This window comes from Metopolophium dirhodum, chromosome 9, assembly GCF_019925205.1.
Source record: "Metopolophium dirhodum isolate CAU chromosome 9, ASM1992520v1, whole genome shotgun sequence".
Classification (NCBI taxonomy): domain Eukaryota; kingdom Metazoa; phylum Arthropoda; class Insecta; order Hemiptera; family Aphididae; genus Metopolophium; species Metopolophium dirhodum.
Genome location: NC_083568.1, coordinates 4,800,114 through 4,816,806, shown reverse-complemented (window position 1 = coordinate 4,816,806; position 16,693 = coordinate 4,800,114). Strand labels below are relative to the sequence as shown.

The following is a 16,693-nucleotide window of genomic DNA, read 5'->3' as shown; positions in this document are numbered from 1 at the left end:
TTGATTTGTTTTGAGCTGTTAACGGACATATTCAGTTTCCAATTTTTATTAGTTTTTAGATTCTGAGTGGAATGATGAATGTATTGATTTTACAATGATGTGTTTTTTTTAAAAATATTTTTTGTGTGTCATCACTTTTTAAGACAGTAAAAGTGGTTGGATTTTCTTCAACAGTATCTTTTCTGATAGGAAAGTGAATCTAGTTGGTACTTTGGGGGGGGGGGGGGGGGTCAAAAGTTTTTCCAGTAGTTTTCAAAAGCGCCGTGAAAAACAAAAGAAAATAGGTGGGTAAGCGGATGTCACTCTGATGTACAGTAGGTAGCAAATGGGTCACTGTAATGGATAGTGTTAAATTTGAATTCAATGTTATAATATCATTGTATAAGAAAAACGATTCTGAGCGAAAACGATCAGTCAGCCTATGATATTATCAAGTATATTTGATGATATTATTGTGAATAGAGTAATTTATAAATAACCTATTTATGTGGAGCCTTGTTTTAAATTTTCAATCCGTTAGCTATAAAAGTTGAACATTTTATAAATTCTTAACTACAAAATAATTATTAAATTATAAATTTGATAAATTTTTTCAAAATTTGAACTTTAAATGCTTATAAAAAAAAATTGTGCCAATGTATTTTTAATATTTTTCAACTGCTAATGTAACAAATATTAGGAGCCTTGCAATTTTCATTGATATTTAAAGAAAAAAAAAACTAAAAAAATTGAAAACTGACAATGTCCGTAAACAGCTCAAAAAGAGTCAAAATATTTTCAAATTTGTATGGTATATAGAAAATGAAAATATAAACATTCAGTCAAAATTTCGTGTACCTATGGTCATTTGTTTTAGAGTTGCACCAAAAACCAAAATCGATTTTCTCAAAAACAGATGTTGCGTAAAAATTTTTCCTTAATTTTTCTTTTGTTTTTCACGTCACTTTTGAAAACTACTGGGAAATTTGATATAATTTTGGCCCCCCAAAGTATCAACTAGATTCACTTTCCTATCAGAAAAGTTACTGTTGAAGAAAATCCAAGCACTTTTACTGTCCTAAAAAAGTGATGAGACACAAAAATAAAATTAAAAAAAATTAAAAAAAAAAAAAAACACATCATTGTAATATCAATACATTCATCGCTTCGCTCAGAATCTAAAAAATTAAGGAAAAACGGGAATTTTTACACAAAATCTGTTTTCGAAAAATTCGATTTTGATTTTTGGGGCATATCTATTTATCCTTATCAGTTATTACAATACCGCCGGACACGCAGTAAAGTTACCTGAGAACAGTTGTACCTCCATAGGTGACCCATACCGCATGGCGACTGGCGCTATTCCGGTAAACCGGTGAGCGGTGATAACTCACAGAGATACAAACTAAGGTTACAAACTTACAACTTACAAGTCACCACAACTCGCTATACGCAACTACGCATTACGCAATACGCAAGTCTGAAGTCGGCACTCAATACTCACCTGGCGTCCTGGGTTGTTGGCCAATGCCTAATAATGGTTACGGACAGATAACGGAGCGAGGGATTCGATTCTTCCACACTACAATCTACAACTAAGTTTATATATTAATTATAACTATTACCTATACCGCTTTTGAAGTTATAAATCTACGACGTGTATCTTTGATCTCATAGTATTAAGAATCTGGATTCTTGGTTGGAAATGGCGTATATTTCTTGATCTATGGTTATAACCGTAACAGTGTATAATATGTCCATGGACGTAAGGAATTCTCGATTCATTTTCATACTTGTTGTTACACGTGTTATTTTGAATTCTAAGAGTCATTAGACTTCGACGAGGTAACGGGAAATTGTATATTATGCAATTTGAAGTAATCGTCGAAGCCGTTCCACAGTTTTTCAATTTGCATTTGTTTTGATGATCATTGATCGCGGTAATAACAAAGACTGAACAGCTTACGTATTGGATCGTTTAAATAATTTGTAAGTTTATATACTATAATATTTTAACGTATGTCATTTATAATGATAAATTACCATTTATAGCATTAAATTAACTCACCGCTTAAAAAAACCTATTACGAAGACGTTATAATATGTCGTTTATCTTAATAACTCAAGCCACAGGTACTTTCTCCTAGTAAAATAAAATAAAATTATAACACACAGATGAGTAGGTATTAAAGACCTGCAAGGGCTGGGCCGTCCCGACCCGGTCCTTAAAAAGCCCGGCCCATAGTGACGTTGGACTGGGCCGGGCCCTTGAAATAAAATAAAGGGTTGGACCGAGCTTTTTAAGTCTTGGAATTTTATTCCGGACCGGGCCTGGGCTTTTTATTGTACAATTTTTCGGGCTGAGCCGGGCTGGATTTCAAATAATAAATCTAAGGTTGGACCGGGCTTTTTAAAGACTTTTTTCGACAATAAATAATCACAATTTAAAATAATAAATAATAATGATAAAACCGACGTTAGTGCAGGTAGACACATTTAGCGTATACTCGGGTGCGTTCGAAAACTCAACTCTAGTTAACTCTGTACTACCGTTCGGTAACGCAGAGTTGTTAGACTTCGGGTTAACTCTTTAACCCTGAAAAAATAGGTAGGTTGTTTTAACTCCACTGATAATAATGCTTATCTACGGAGATAACAAAATCTACTCTACTCTAACTATTCATATTCGAACGCACCTCATAGAGGGGTAGTTATAGTAGAGTACGTTTAGTCAGAGTAGGTTAAAGCTACATATTTTGATAAAATACTTTTGGACAAAAATTACATGACTGTTAATTGATTGATAAAAAATGTTCCTGATAAAGTCTTGCTGTCATTGTCTACTTGCCTTTTAACACGTCATATTCTTTCGAAGAAATTGTTGGATATGCATAATTACAAATTTTCCTTAAATTTCTTTTAACATTATTTTTATTTGGCATTAAACAAGCCACTTCGTTTGTTAGTTTTATCACTTCTCGCGTAAACTTTAGAAGTAATACAAAAATTATGTGTTATATTTTCTTTCATTGCATACTTCAGCTTGAGCTGCAGGATTATGAGAATGGAGACAAATATATCTCAGACCGTTCATACATTATATATGAAAAAAAAAATTGAATTGTCAACTTTAATTTTAAATTGTATTACTTTGATTAAACTCATTTCTTTTATTCTATCTAACTATTAAATTAATGATAACTTACTCGCGACAGCAACTTCACTAAGGCTGTAGTCGTCATTCAGCATGTGTGTACTAAAAATATTGGGTGTAGAATGTCCAATATCGATAAAACATTGTTGAGTGTTAAATGTCCAAATATCATTAAAATGGCAGTACATGTTAAGTACAGTTTTAATTTTAGACTAAATTTTAAAACAAGGTATTTTTGTATTACATTTAATATTCTTAGAAAATTATGTGTTATAATAATGCTCTGCTATCCTATTTTAATATCTTATTGACAATAAAAATGTCTTATAAATTAGATAAATCTCGTATAATCATGGCAATGGATTTAAATGAAGTCAAAATCAATGTAAGGAGCCTGTTAACCAGTTCGCAAAAACCACTCAGTATTTTACAGCTTCAAAGAGATTACCGTGAACAAGAAGGATGTAATTTACCTTATAGAAGTTTAGGTTTTAGTTCAGTCATTGAATTGCTTCAAAATATGAGTGATGTTGTAACTGTAAGAATAAAATAATTATTTTGTAAATTTAATTTATAATTTTTATTTATTGTGAAAACTAAATACTAACTAATTAATATATATTTTTTTATTTTTTATGTTAGGTCCCTCCAAACCCAATTGAATCATCTACGTTATCTCTTGTTGTTGGCGATAAGACTAACCATTTAAGAATGCTTGTTGTTAAGCAAAAAACAAAAACTAGAAAAAAGAAAGTCAAATCAAACACAAATAATCGAATAGTACATCAAAATCATAATGGAAATAACTATTTTTCTGGACGTAACTCTTATAATCAAAGGATGCCTACTAAAACCAACAATTATTCAAACAACAAATATCAAAATACTAGTAGTGACTATCATAGATCCACTAATTCTTTTATAAGTTCTAATCAATTAAACCAGTCATATTCATCATCTAGTAAAAGTCATTCTGATATGAATAGAAATGGTACTAGCCATAAAGCCAATTCCAGTTATGGTTACATGACAGATAACTTACGTTCTGATATAGAAAGATACATACTTGAAAATCAAATGGTAACTTTGTTATTATAGTAATAATTTGTTTCGACTGTCATGACAGAGAAACAGTCATTTTTAAATTATTATTGGCTTCTTATGACACAACATACCTACTTAAAGCTTATTTTTCCATTTTGACTTAAGTATACACTATAGTATAGTGATAAGCGACTATTTATTAAATAAATCAAAATTAAATATAATATGTCAGTGCTTTACTAATTAAATAAAACAGATAATTACAAGATATCATATTAGTATAAATGAAATCAATCTATACTATATTCAAGTTAAAAAATATATTACTGTCTATTATTGTCTGATCTCATCTTGCCAATAACATGTTTATTTACTTGAATATAGTATATTATGATGATACATTAAATAAGTTATTGTGGATATTTTTTTTCTTAATTATTATACGTTGCAGTAGAAACTAAAAATCAGTAGTATTTAGTATTAGTAGAGATTTTGCATTCAATTATAGTTATAACTAGGGTTTGGATGTTTATGCACTTAAAACTACTGTAATATGTATACATTTATGCACTAAAAAATTAGGAAATATGTACTAAAAATTATAAAATATGCATTTTTAGCCAATAAAAACCAAAATATGCACAAAAAATTTATTATAAATCATAAAACAAAAATATAATATTTTTATTACCTAGTAGTTATTTTTATTTATTATTTTTTTTACTACAATTTAAAATACATTTTTTTAAATTTACATGACGTTTTATTTACTTTAATTTACATTATTATTTATTATTTATCAATTATTACATTATTAGTGTTATACTGTGCTACTATGGTTTTTTTTTAATTTGATTAAATTTGTAACTGTGTCTGTTATCGGTAAGTACATTTTTGTAGCGTGAAAAACTTCGTTCTACATCAACTGATGTTATTGGAGCATATTTGAAGAATGCAAGATCCTCAATCTTCAAATCTTCTCCTATTCCTTCCATAGTATCAACTTCACCGGAATGTATTTTCGAAGTTTGTACCAAAGTTTTAAATCTATTATTTTTTTCAATTACGTTCTGAAATTTGTCGTACATTTCTTTTCCTACTTTTCCATTAGCCATTTTGAGGATTTCTCTTGTATTACTAATTGTGTATTAATTGTGAAGTTTTTAATTTTAATTATTTTTAAAAAAATGTATTGAAATAAGCATTTTTATTTTTTGAAATCCCAAAATATGCAAGATTAAAATAGTATTATTTGATTCAGTAGAACATGAATTAAATTTGTATCCAGGTTACCATTAAATTGGAAAAATTGAAAAAAATGTGTAATTTCATAAACATCCGAGTCCTAGTTATCACTAATGAAAAATCCTAATCTTGCTTTATACTAGATTTTAACTTCATTGTTGTATCTTAACAGTTGGTTAAAATATAAATCTAAATTTTTAATTATAAATAAGTGCAAGAATAAATTAAGAAAATTATCTAATACATCATAATTATAATTAGTAATTGGTTATACATTATTTATAGGTACCTAATGGTATTTAACCCTTTGATGAGTGAATTATTATTTTACCATGATCACCCACAGAGTGAATTAATATGACAGTATAAGCAACTTCTTATACATATGGAAAATAATAATTGCAATAAATATATACATTTATGTTCTAATCTAGTTAACGTTTTTAGAAAAGTTAATGACAGATGGCAGCATATATTTCATTATGTGTTCGAAATCTGTACAAAAATAATTAAAATCACTAAAATTTGATTAACACCACAACCATAACTCGACGCCTTGACGTAAGTATACGTCATTACTTTACAGGACATACTTACTTAATTACGTAAATATACGTCAATACTCGTCAAAGGGTTAAAGCACTTAACCTAAATTATAACACATTCAATTTTGTAAACTTTTAACATCGATAACATGGTTATGCCAACATTTAAAATCTAAAGTAGAAATTATTTTTAGTTCTGTTCTTCAGGGTTTATGCTAACTTATGTCTTTTTTCAGCTGATAACTTTAAATGAATTAAAGCAAATAGTACAAAAGCATCCTGACTATTCGGTTACAGACATACATAGTATGCATGATTTAAAAGATCGAGTAAAAGATTTTTTAAATATAAATGTTGAAAACGTTTCTTTAAAAAATTCACTTCACTCTAAATCTAATATACCACTGGTACACCACGACACAGGTACTTATTAATATTGATTATAAATAGTACTGTTTAGTTTTATTTATTTGATGAACTTAACAAATTTTGTGTCTGGAAAGCAATGTTTTAGATCATTCAGAAAAGAATGAGATTTTAATTTTAATTATTATTATTATTAGTAGTACAAATTTATGTTTTTATGTTTTAAATTAACTTATGTTAATAAAAACAATAGTTTTAGTATTGATTATAAATACTATAAATCCCTTACTGCGGTACAAAATATTCTGCGTTAATTTACTAGCAAACCTAGTGTTAAACGCCAGAACCTGAATTGGCGGCCTATTTTATAACCTGACCGCCTAGTTGCACGCCAATGTTTAACACCAGGATCAATAGTTGTTAAGTTGTCATTAATCATCATTTATAAATATTTCAATGTTGAAATGCATATGTACTGTTGTTGCATACTATATTGTGAAGTATATTAATTCATTTTATTTTACAGATGCACACAATAAGCCTTTAGGACCAGATTCACTACCAAATAAACCAGCTTTAAGTCAAATTACCGGCGATAATAAAAATTTGATCAATTCAAGACAATATGAATGTAATGATCAAAATGTATTATCTGAATTGTATGCACGGTTAACAATTGATGAATTTAAAGAAGATACACCTCATAGTAAAAATAAACATGATAGTAATAATGGAATAAATAGTAAAACAAATGAATCAATTGAACCTTCGACTGAATATATAGACATGTGTACAAATCAAAGTTTAATGAGATCATTTCAAAGTGGTTTTAATAATACAGATAAAAACTCTGATATTGCTAAAGCTTATTTAATAAAAAATATTGAATATGTAAAAAAACAATCAGAATTTAGAAAAAATAAAAATGTTGATACAAGACTTATAAATGAAAAGAAATCGCAGTCGTGTTCTATTTCTGTAAGTATGAAATATAAAATATAAAATGTACATTATCAGTTTGTCTAAATATAATATAAATATAATATTTTTTTTAAATTACACATTTTTAACAAAATTATGGCTTTCTAATTTATATTATAAGTATTTAACAATTATTGATTCAAACAAAAACATTAAGAAAATCCAACATACATTTTCGGTTCAAATATCTATTTTCATATGGGATTTTTTTGAGGAATATAAAATTAAAAATGATGTATTTTTAAAAAGTATTAAATCGAGATGTAAAATAATTTTATTTTTTCATAAATAGTTTTTAATTTTAATTAATTTAACGGCATTAATTAATTTTATTTGTGTATTATTATGCAAAGTTTTGATTGAATGTTGGGTAGTTTTTCATTTTCCCATAGTTGAACACTATGCATTCAATTAGGATTAATTAAGATTTTTAAAATTAGAATCCTAGTTTTAAATTCACTAATTTAAAATATTTTTGTCAAGTATTAATAATTTATTATTATCCTGTATTTTCCATAACATTAAACGTTTCTTTTAAAGTTATAGGATATAAGCCCTCTATGCGTTATTTAAAGTTAATAGTTTTGTAAAGTGGGCTGCAGCCCAGCCCCAGAATGTTAATACTCATTGCACCTATGTTTAAAGTAATCGTTTTATCAATAATTCTGCTTACATAAAAAATGTTATTATTTTTAGATGAACGGTGATAATTCTTTAAACAATTCAAATTCATTTCTGCATTCTACTCCAAAGAAAAATAATAATGGTAAATATAATTGTTTTATTAATTTATACAAATTCTTAAGTATCTGTTTTAATCTTTTTAAGTATGAAGTTAGGTTTCTTTATAATTTTTATAACTTAAGCTTTTGGTTTAAATGTTGTATATTCATCCATGCATACAATTTATTGAAGACCAAGTTAAATCTCTGACAAGTTAAAAATAACTAAAAGAGCTATTAAGCAAATTGATTTTATAATATTTTATTTTTTTATGCTTTTTAATTTTTTAAATGAAAAACTATTTTAGATGTAAGATTTTATACTGTGGTAGTGTGATTTAATATAGATTATTGAATTGATTATCAATAGTTATTTATTAATTAATTATAAGTATTAAAAGCTTTAATTAGTGATTTTGACATAATTCACCAAAAGTTTTGTGCTATACTACTATTTTAAAAATCACTTTAAATGCTTGTTTAATAATAAATATTTTGTTTTATGTTTATTTTGTATAAATCAACGCCTGGCGGCAATTTCACAAATTTTAATTATTACTTAAAGATAACACATATATATAATATAATGTATAATTTATTAACAGCAATGAGTAATGTACACACAGATAAAACAAACTAAAACAAACATTTATTGTGGTTCTGAAGTAAGATAAGTAAGATCTTCTTGTTTGATATTATGGTTTTCACTAAGGCTTATAGTCTAAAAGATTGAGTTCTGAATTAATGAGACGCATTATTCTTTGTATAGGATCATTACATAAGTAATTTGTTGAACGATTATTGAGTTGAAATGTATGTGTATATATTAATTGATTTCAATTATTTAAAAGCTATTTGTTAATTTTTTAGTTAATTAATTATGTTAACTTAATCTTATTTTATATTCTATGTATTACAAAACTGTATTATCACAGCGTGATCGTAGTTACTGTACATGTTTTGGAAGTGTGAGAAATACTCATTAGGAGAACTTCTAACTTTTTATGCTATATATAATATATTGCATAAATATAAGAATAAATACTATTCAATAATCTATAGTAATGTTGATACTTATTTATTTGATGTATAATATTATTTAATACCTACATTAATTAATTTTTATTTTCAAACATAGATTCAAGAACATTAAATGGAAACGAAGATCGTATTTCTGAATTATTGAGGTTAAATATTGAGAGAATATTCAAAGTGTACTGTAAAGGTGTGAATATTAAGAATTTTAAGTTCATTTATACCGTAAGTTTGTACTATAATTTCAATCCTATATCAGTTTGTGCCTTCTTAATATTTATTTTGTGTTGGTTTCAGCAATTGTACAATATTATTGATTTTGATTTTTCATCAATTAAACAAATGTTAGAGATATTAGATCAAGTAATTGAAGTGCGAAATAATGTATTGTACACAAAAATTAAATTGTACGAAAAAGAGGATTTAGAAAATGACAATGTAAATACACAAGTTTGGTTGAAATTTTAATCATTAAAACTTAAAATACATAAAACAAAGAGTACACAATAACCACATATTTTGTTATCTTTATCTTCACGCGTAAAACAACAATTGTACTTGCCTCATTAGGTTAATTTGGTTATAATACAAAGTAGATTTAACTTAAAATATGACTATTGATTAATATAGTCTATCTATAAATGTACCCAGGGTTGAACAAGATACTTGGTTTTGGGGTTTTACGATACTCGATACACTTGAATAAAATTAGTCACAGGTTTTTTAAAAAATATATTTATTATTGTGGGGATATCCACCACTTCGTTAAGTAATACCTATTTTATTGCCGTCACGGGAAGGGTAGACTATACATGTACAAATTACAGATATCTAATAAGGTACAGACGTACAGTAAAGACGTAAAGTCCCATTCAGTGTGTGTTTATCACTGATATAACTTATATAATTTGTATTCGTAAAATAGATATTAAATTATATTAAATATTAATTTTGATAGTAAAAAGCAGAATTGAATCACATTAATTATTTTAATCGAGTATCTTTCGATAAAATTCTTTAATGAAATACTCGATACTTCATACAATTGTATCGAAGATACTGCCCAACCCTGATGTACCGGCATCTATTATCTCAGTAAAATAAGACTTTTACTGTGTTATGTTTCTGTAAGACAGAACACTTGTGGGTGTTCTGAATACATATACCTTTAACTAAATGATATAATATTTTCAGAAATGCTTGTTAAAAAATATTTGTTTAAATAATGAAACAATTACTACAAGCATAGCACAGCCAATATTGTCTTTTAATCAGGACAAAAAAAAAATGCGGTTGCTTAGTATATATAATCCAAGTTTATTTTATTTACAATTGGAACCATTCGAACTTTTGGACCGTTTAATGATTCAAATGCAGTAAATATTAAAAAAACAATAGTAACCATTTACTATTTTATTTATTCTTTATTTTTTTCTAGATGTACTTATGAAACTAATAGTAACAATTATTTGGTTAAACCAAACCAAATATTACCAGGTTTATTTTATGTCACATCTTATTCTTCATTTTCGAATCCAAAACAGTGGCATCGAGTTAAAGTTTTAAAAGTAAATCCAACCACTGTTGAAGTAAGTGTTACATTAAAAAAAAAATTATTATATATTTATACGCTTACAATATTAATATTATAAATAATGTTTATTAGGTATTTTATGTGGACTATGGAACTGTTGATAATATACCTAAAACTGAATTAAGATTTTTGAATTATCTATTTTGTAGTTTACCATGTCAAGCAATCCATTGTTGTTTGACTGGTTATAATGAACTTGATTCAATTGCACCAGAAGTTACAAAAGCATTTTTAGAAATCATTAATATTGATAAGCAGGTTTTGGTTATGGTTGATGATCATTTTATATTCGTAAGTTTTATAATTACAATAATAAGACACTGGCAAACTAGGGGATATCGAAAAAAGTATTATTTAAAAAATGTTTTGTGAACAGTGCCTCTAAACCTGATATCATAGTTTGTAGGCTTTAGCCTACTATGCTTACGTCTTAAACCAAGTCTGAATATATCATTTAGATATTGTATTAAAACAGTGAAATACAGGGTGTAACAGGAAGACCTAACAAATGAAATAACTTTTGTTTTAACCATTATTTTTAATTTTTTTTTTTATACATAATTTATTGACACTTTTGTTACATGTATCATATAACATTTTTTATTTTTTTATAGAAAAATGTTGACTAAAAACATTTATAAATAAAAGTTGAATAAAGTTAAATAAAGTTGATTCAGTTGTAAAATACATTTAAATTCAAAAAGTATAAACTTTTTAAAACATTTTGTGAGAATTTTTAAGGTGGTTAATACTTGTTAGTATCTAATTTTTTTAAAAAAAAATATCAAAACAAAAATGTTTTTACAGTTGATTCTTAAAACTAAATGTACAAATTGGCTATTTTCAATTTTTCAATTTTATTTTCTGTATTAAAAAATAAAAATAAAATATTTTATATTATTATCCATGTCATGTAACGCAAACATCAATAAATTATATATATAAAAAAAAAAAATTAAAAATATTGTTCAGAATAAAAGTTATTGGATTTGTCAGGTGTTCCTGTTACACCCAAGGTTAATATAATATATTAATATTTACTATTATGAGCCGTTTGTATAAAAACGACCCAGATAAAATGTTTGCAACTGACTTGAACATGACGTCCATACCTATGAATACACATTTTAAAACCAAACTTCAGTTGACAAAATACATACAATAACTAAATGAACAACAATTTAATATTAATTATATTCCTTTTTATTTAGAGTAAACAGTACCAAATCTTACATGTCACCTTGTTCCAATATAAATCAAATGATTCAAAAACATTAGAAAATATCAACAACGAGTTGTAAGTATCTATCTATTTAAATTTTAAGTATACTGCACAAATTTAATCACTAAAGAATAAAGACAAATTAATTCATTCAAATTGTTTTGTTTAACTTGCAAGGCATGTTTTTAATGATAGTACATTGTTTTATTTAGCTTAATGTTAATTTTAACAATACGTTTGGTTAAATAGCCCATTATTCCACTATAATATAACGGAGGTAGCGTGGCCGAGCGGTCTAAGGCGCTGGTTTAAGGCACCAGTCTCTTCGGAGGCGTGGGTTCGAATCCCACCGCTGCCACAGAATTTTTTTTATTTTTTTGCTTTTCAAATTTCATGTTAGTTTTGAATTTACTTTTCTATCATTTGTTAGTTGTTACAATAATTGGTGTTGCATTTTGTTATGGATTTTTTTTTTCGAAAAAAAACCCGTGCTGCTTTACTTAAATTTATCAAACAAGGATCGTCCTAACAAAAACTAAGTATCAAACCTCAGTAAAAATGTACTGTATTTTTCATTGTAAATTGTAATTCCATCTAATTCTATAAAATAATTATAAGTAGGTATTAAACCTACTATATTTTTACTATTATATTTTCACTGAATGTTTATGTTAAAATATTTTTAATTTTCAAAATATTTTGACTGGTTTTGAGCCGTTTACCGACATTTTTTAGTTTTTTTTCTATACATGTCAATAACAGCACTTGAAAATTTAATACAAGGCTTCTAGTATATTGTTACAATAACAGTTAAAAAAATATTAAAAATACAGTCATAACTTTTTTTTATAAGCAGTTAAAGTTCTAATTTTGACAAAATAGTAAATACGTAAAAATCACGAAAATGTGTAAATTATTTTGTGTTAGAAATTCATAAATATTTTATTTTTACATCTAAGATATAGTAGAAATATTTTGAAAATTTTATCAAGTACCTATAGAAATTGATAAAATAAACGCATATGGTGTAAATTTAAAGTATCTACAGTTATTCGTTTTTTTAATTACAGCAAAATAAGAAAATTGCTGTACATTAAAAATCGAGTAAATATCCAATATTGTAAATATTTGAACTTCAAACATTCATGAAAATTTAATTTGACTTTCACGTAGACATTATTTTTTTTGATAAAAGTAAACAAACTTTAAAAGGAATCTTGAATTAAATTTTCAAATATAATATTTAAAAAGAAAAATTTTCATGAATTTCTAACTCAAAATAATTTCCCCATTTTCTAGATCTTTACGTATTTTGTCAAAATTCAAACTTTAAATGCTTGTAAAAAATTTGTGAATGTATTTTTAATATTTTTCAACTGCCATTGTAACAATATAATAGGAGCCTTGTATTTTATTTTCAAGCGATTTTCTTGACATTAATAGAAAAAAAAACTAAAAAACAATGAAATCTGAATATGTACGTAAAGCGCTCAAAACAAGTTAAAATATTTTGAAAATGTTATGGTGTATAATAAATGCTAATATAGGCCTAAACAGTGAAAAATTAATCTAACTACGGCTATTTGTTTTAGAGTTACACCAAAAACAAAATCGGTTTTGTCGAAAACCAATTTTGCTTAAAAATTACCGTTTTTTCTTAATTATTGTTTTGTTTTTCACTGCGCTTTTGAAAACTATGTTGAGATATTTAAATTTTTTCCTTCCAAATTCCTCAACTACATTCACTTTTCCAAAACATTACTGTTGAAGTCTTGAAGAAAATCGAAGCAGTGTTACTGCCCCAAACGGTGATGACAGACACAAAAAAACTAAAAACAAATTATAAAAAAAAAAAAAAACATAATTGTAAAATCAATATACCGCTCAGAATATAAAATAACTTTGTAGTTAAGAGGACGTGATTCCCACAATCCCACATGTATTGTCTCCGTCTTACAAGTTCGTAACATACCAAATTTTACGCAAAGCAGAAGACGTGTAGCTCCGTTAGTTTAAAAATTAGAGTGAATTGACCTCTTATAAAGTCTAAAAGTAAGATTATTATCTAGACAACCTCATGGGCTTTTTATTATATTTTAATTTTAAAGCAAACTATGAGTATTTTAAAATTGTAAATTGCTTGTACATTTTAAAGTACTCATAACTCGCTTAAAAATTAAAATATAATGAAAAGCTCACGAGGTTGTCTCGATAATAATCTTATCTTTAGATTTTATAAGAGGTCAATTTACTTTAATTTTTTAACTAACAGAGCTACACGTGTTCGGCCTTGCGTAAAATTTGCTATGTTAAGCACTTGTAAGACGGAGATAACACATGTGGGTATCACTTCCTCTTAAGAGAACGCTACACCCGCATGTGTTGTCTCCGTCTTACAAATGTACAACATAGCAAAAACTTTTTTGCGCGGGAAAGAACCGAGAAGGCTACAGTCATAACTAAGAAACGAGATTTTCACCACTTAAAAAGGAGACCTTTGGCTATGCAACATTGTTTTTATTTTTTTGATATCACTTATATGAAAAAAGTTCTTTTTATATAAATGATATCAAAAAAATACTATTTTTTTTTATTATTAATTAACTCGCGGCAACATAGGCCATTAGGTGTACAATAAATACATTTATGAATTTACATTTACAATTTTATTTATGTAATAATAATATTTATTCGTGATCCGTTTATTGGTTGATTTCTTGAAAAATAGTATTTCCTGTTGGATTTCTTAGATGATGCGTTTAATGCTGACAGAACGTTTATAGAAACCACTGATATTCCATTGAATGAACTTTTCAATAGACAGTGGTGTTTTTTTTTGTGGTTAGTTATAGTTTTTTGGTAGAGTATGCTTTGAAAAAGGAGGTTGGATAATTTAGTGATTGTACTGATTATTTTTGAATAATATTTAAATCATATTAATTTGACTTATACCATATTAGTAATAACAATATAAATATAATTGAAAATATCCTAGGCTGACAAACTTCCTCCGCTCAGAATCGTTTTTCATATACAATGGTATTGTATCATTGAATTCAAATTTAACACCATCCATTACAGTAACCCACTTGTAACCTACTGTACAGCAGAGTGACACTCACTTACCATCTTTTATTCCTGTATATATGGAAGTGATTTTTATAAAATTTTAATGAAAACCTTTTGTTAATGGATTTGACTTTTTCACAGAACTGTATGGCACTTGAATCGTTGAGAAAATAGACTTCAAGACAACTTCAATAAACAAGACATTCTATGATGCTGCTGCGAGTTATTCAATTCTCCGCAGATGGTTTTATTATTCAACTTATAAGTATAAGTTATAACTGTTATAAGTACCTTATTTTTATTTAATTACTTTTAGCTTTTTATATCATACTAACTATTTTTGTAAGGTTTTTATTAGCTTCTGTAATATTTTTATATTATTTTTCAAGTTTTTCTTTCAGTTGACCAATACGCATTTGTTGCGGTCACATTTTTAAATGTAATTCATTACCACGAGTACACACGCCCGTACCCGATACATATTAAAAATATAAACATAATACGAGACCCGTTTTGTACTTGTAAAAAACGTGAAAAAAAATTGTTGTGCGTACCGCCCACCCATGTACTCGATAATGTAAGCGTGCTAATAATAATCCCACCACGCTCCCACCGTCACAAACGAGCCATTGTATATATTATTATTTCATCTTCAATGCCGTATATAACATGACGTAGTTTATGTGCATGTACGATTTATTCGCGATGTCTCTACGGCTATTGTTTGTTTGAGATTTATGTCTACGAAAATTAATACAATAACGTTCGCAATGTTTTTAAAAATAAAAACAAAAATGATTTGTATATATAAAATTTGTATATAACAAAATCGTTTTTTCTTGGGCCAGTATACAGTTTATGCCTTATATATAACTGTCTCGGAGTGCATACGGGATATGAACGTCTGTATATTATTCACATTTGCCATAGAACATAATATTAATATATCTGCTATATACGTGCTATCATAAATTATCGTATTTATAATTGTTTGGCTTACGATTGTCATAAATCCTATGGCTACCTATTCGTTTTTCGTGTACCGCGACGACGTCATAATATCATTAAAATCATTTTTATAATATAATTGTTGTATCATAGTATATACTATATATAATGATATCACTATAATAAATACCTAAACTATTAAACGGTTTAACGTTTAACCTTATAATATTATTAATTGTTTGATACATAATATGACATTGTACTATGACGTTATTTGAACTTATATTTCATAATCGCGTATATCAATACTTATGTTATTATGTATTTTTTTTACTTAAATAAAATTTTTCTTAAATCATTGTTAAGTACAAAAATATATATTGTGTTTTTTTTTTTCATCGTATACTGATAACCGGTTGTCCCAGTGCGGTTAGGAGTCACGAAACGGAAGTCTGAACAAATTAACAAAAACGATATTTTCGTGGCCCATGCTAGTTTTTTGTCAATATATTTTTTTTAAAAGTTACCGATTTGTCAGCGTTGAATTGTATTTCTGTTTCTATGATTTTTATACAGGTGCTTCAGATCCATCGTTTGTGATTAATCCGATCGTTCGAGACAGATCTTCGAGGAAAACTCGTGGCACAACGATCGCAGTGTGACGACATTCTATAATCCCCTACATCAAGTCCAGACCTCCTAACATGCCCCCTCGAAAATTTCCAACAGTGAATATTGTTTATTGACTATTATTGTACAAAGAATAATTTTATATTTTCGTTAAAGCAC

At 26.9% G+C, this 16,693-nt stretch overlaps 1 protein-coding gene and 1 non-coding gene across 2 annotated transcripts; both read left to right on the top strand.

The window, feature by feature from the left end:
- The first annotated feature begins 1,198 nt into the window (after positions 1-1,198).
- Positions 1,199-16,693, top strand: LOC132952256 (putative uncharacterized protein DDB_G0282133). Its single transcript, XM_061024489.1, has 13 exons — positions 1,199-1,968; positions 3,469-3,671; positions 3,776-4,213; positions 6,204-6,390; positions 6,860-7,311; positions 8,011-8,080; positions 9,175-9,296; positions 9,369-9,509; positions 10,266-10,447; positions 10,510-10,660; positions 10,738-10,956; positions 11,877-11,962; positions 15,098-16,693. Exons 2-13 carry the CDS (start codon positions 3,486-3,488, stop codon positions 15,120-15,122), a joined length of 2,259 nt encoding a protein of 752 aa, XP_060880472.1. The 5' UTR covers positions 1,199-1,968; positions 3,469-3,485; the 3' UTR covers positions 15,123-16,693.
- Trnal-aag (transfer RNA leucine (anticodon AAG)) lies at positions 12,164-12,245 on the top strand. Its single transcript has one exon. It is a non-coding gene; the product is annotated as a tRNA-Leu (tRNA).

Coding starts and splice junctions, on each gene's coding strand:
- LOC132952256 (XM_061024489.1), top strand. CDS start 3,486: ATGGCAATGGATTTAAATGAAGTCAAAATCAATGTAAGGAGCCTGTTA. Junction 9,510..10,265: donor AGGATTTAGAAAATGACAAT/GTAAATACACAA, acceptor TAATATTTTCAG/AAATGCTTGTTAAAAAATAT. Junction 10,448..10,509: donor CGTTTAATGATTCAAATGCA/GTAAATATTAAA, acceptor ATTTTTTTCTAG/ATGTACTTATGAAACTAATA.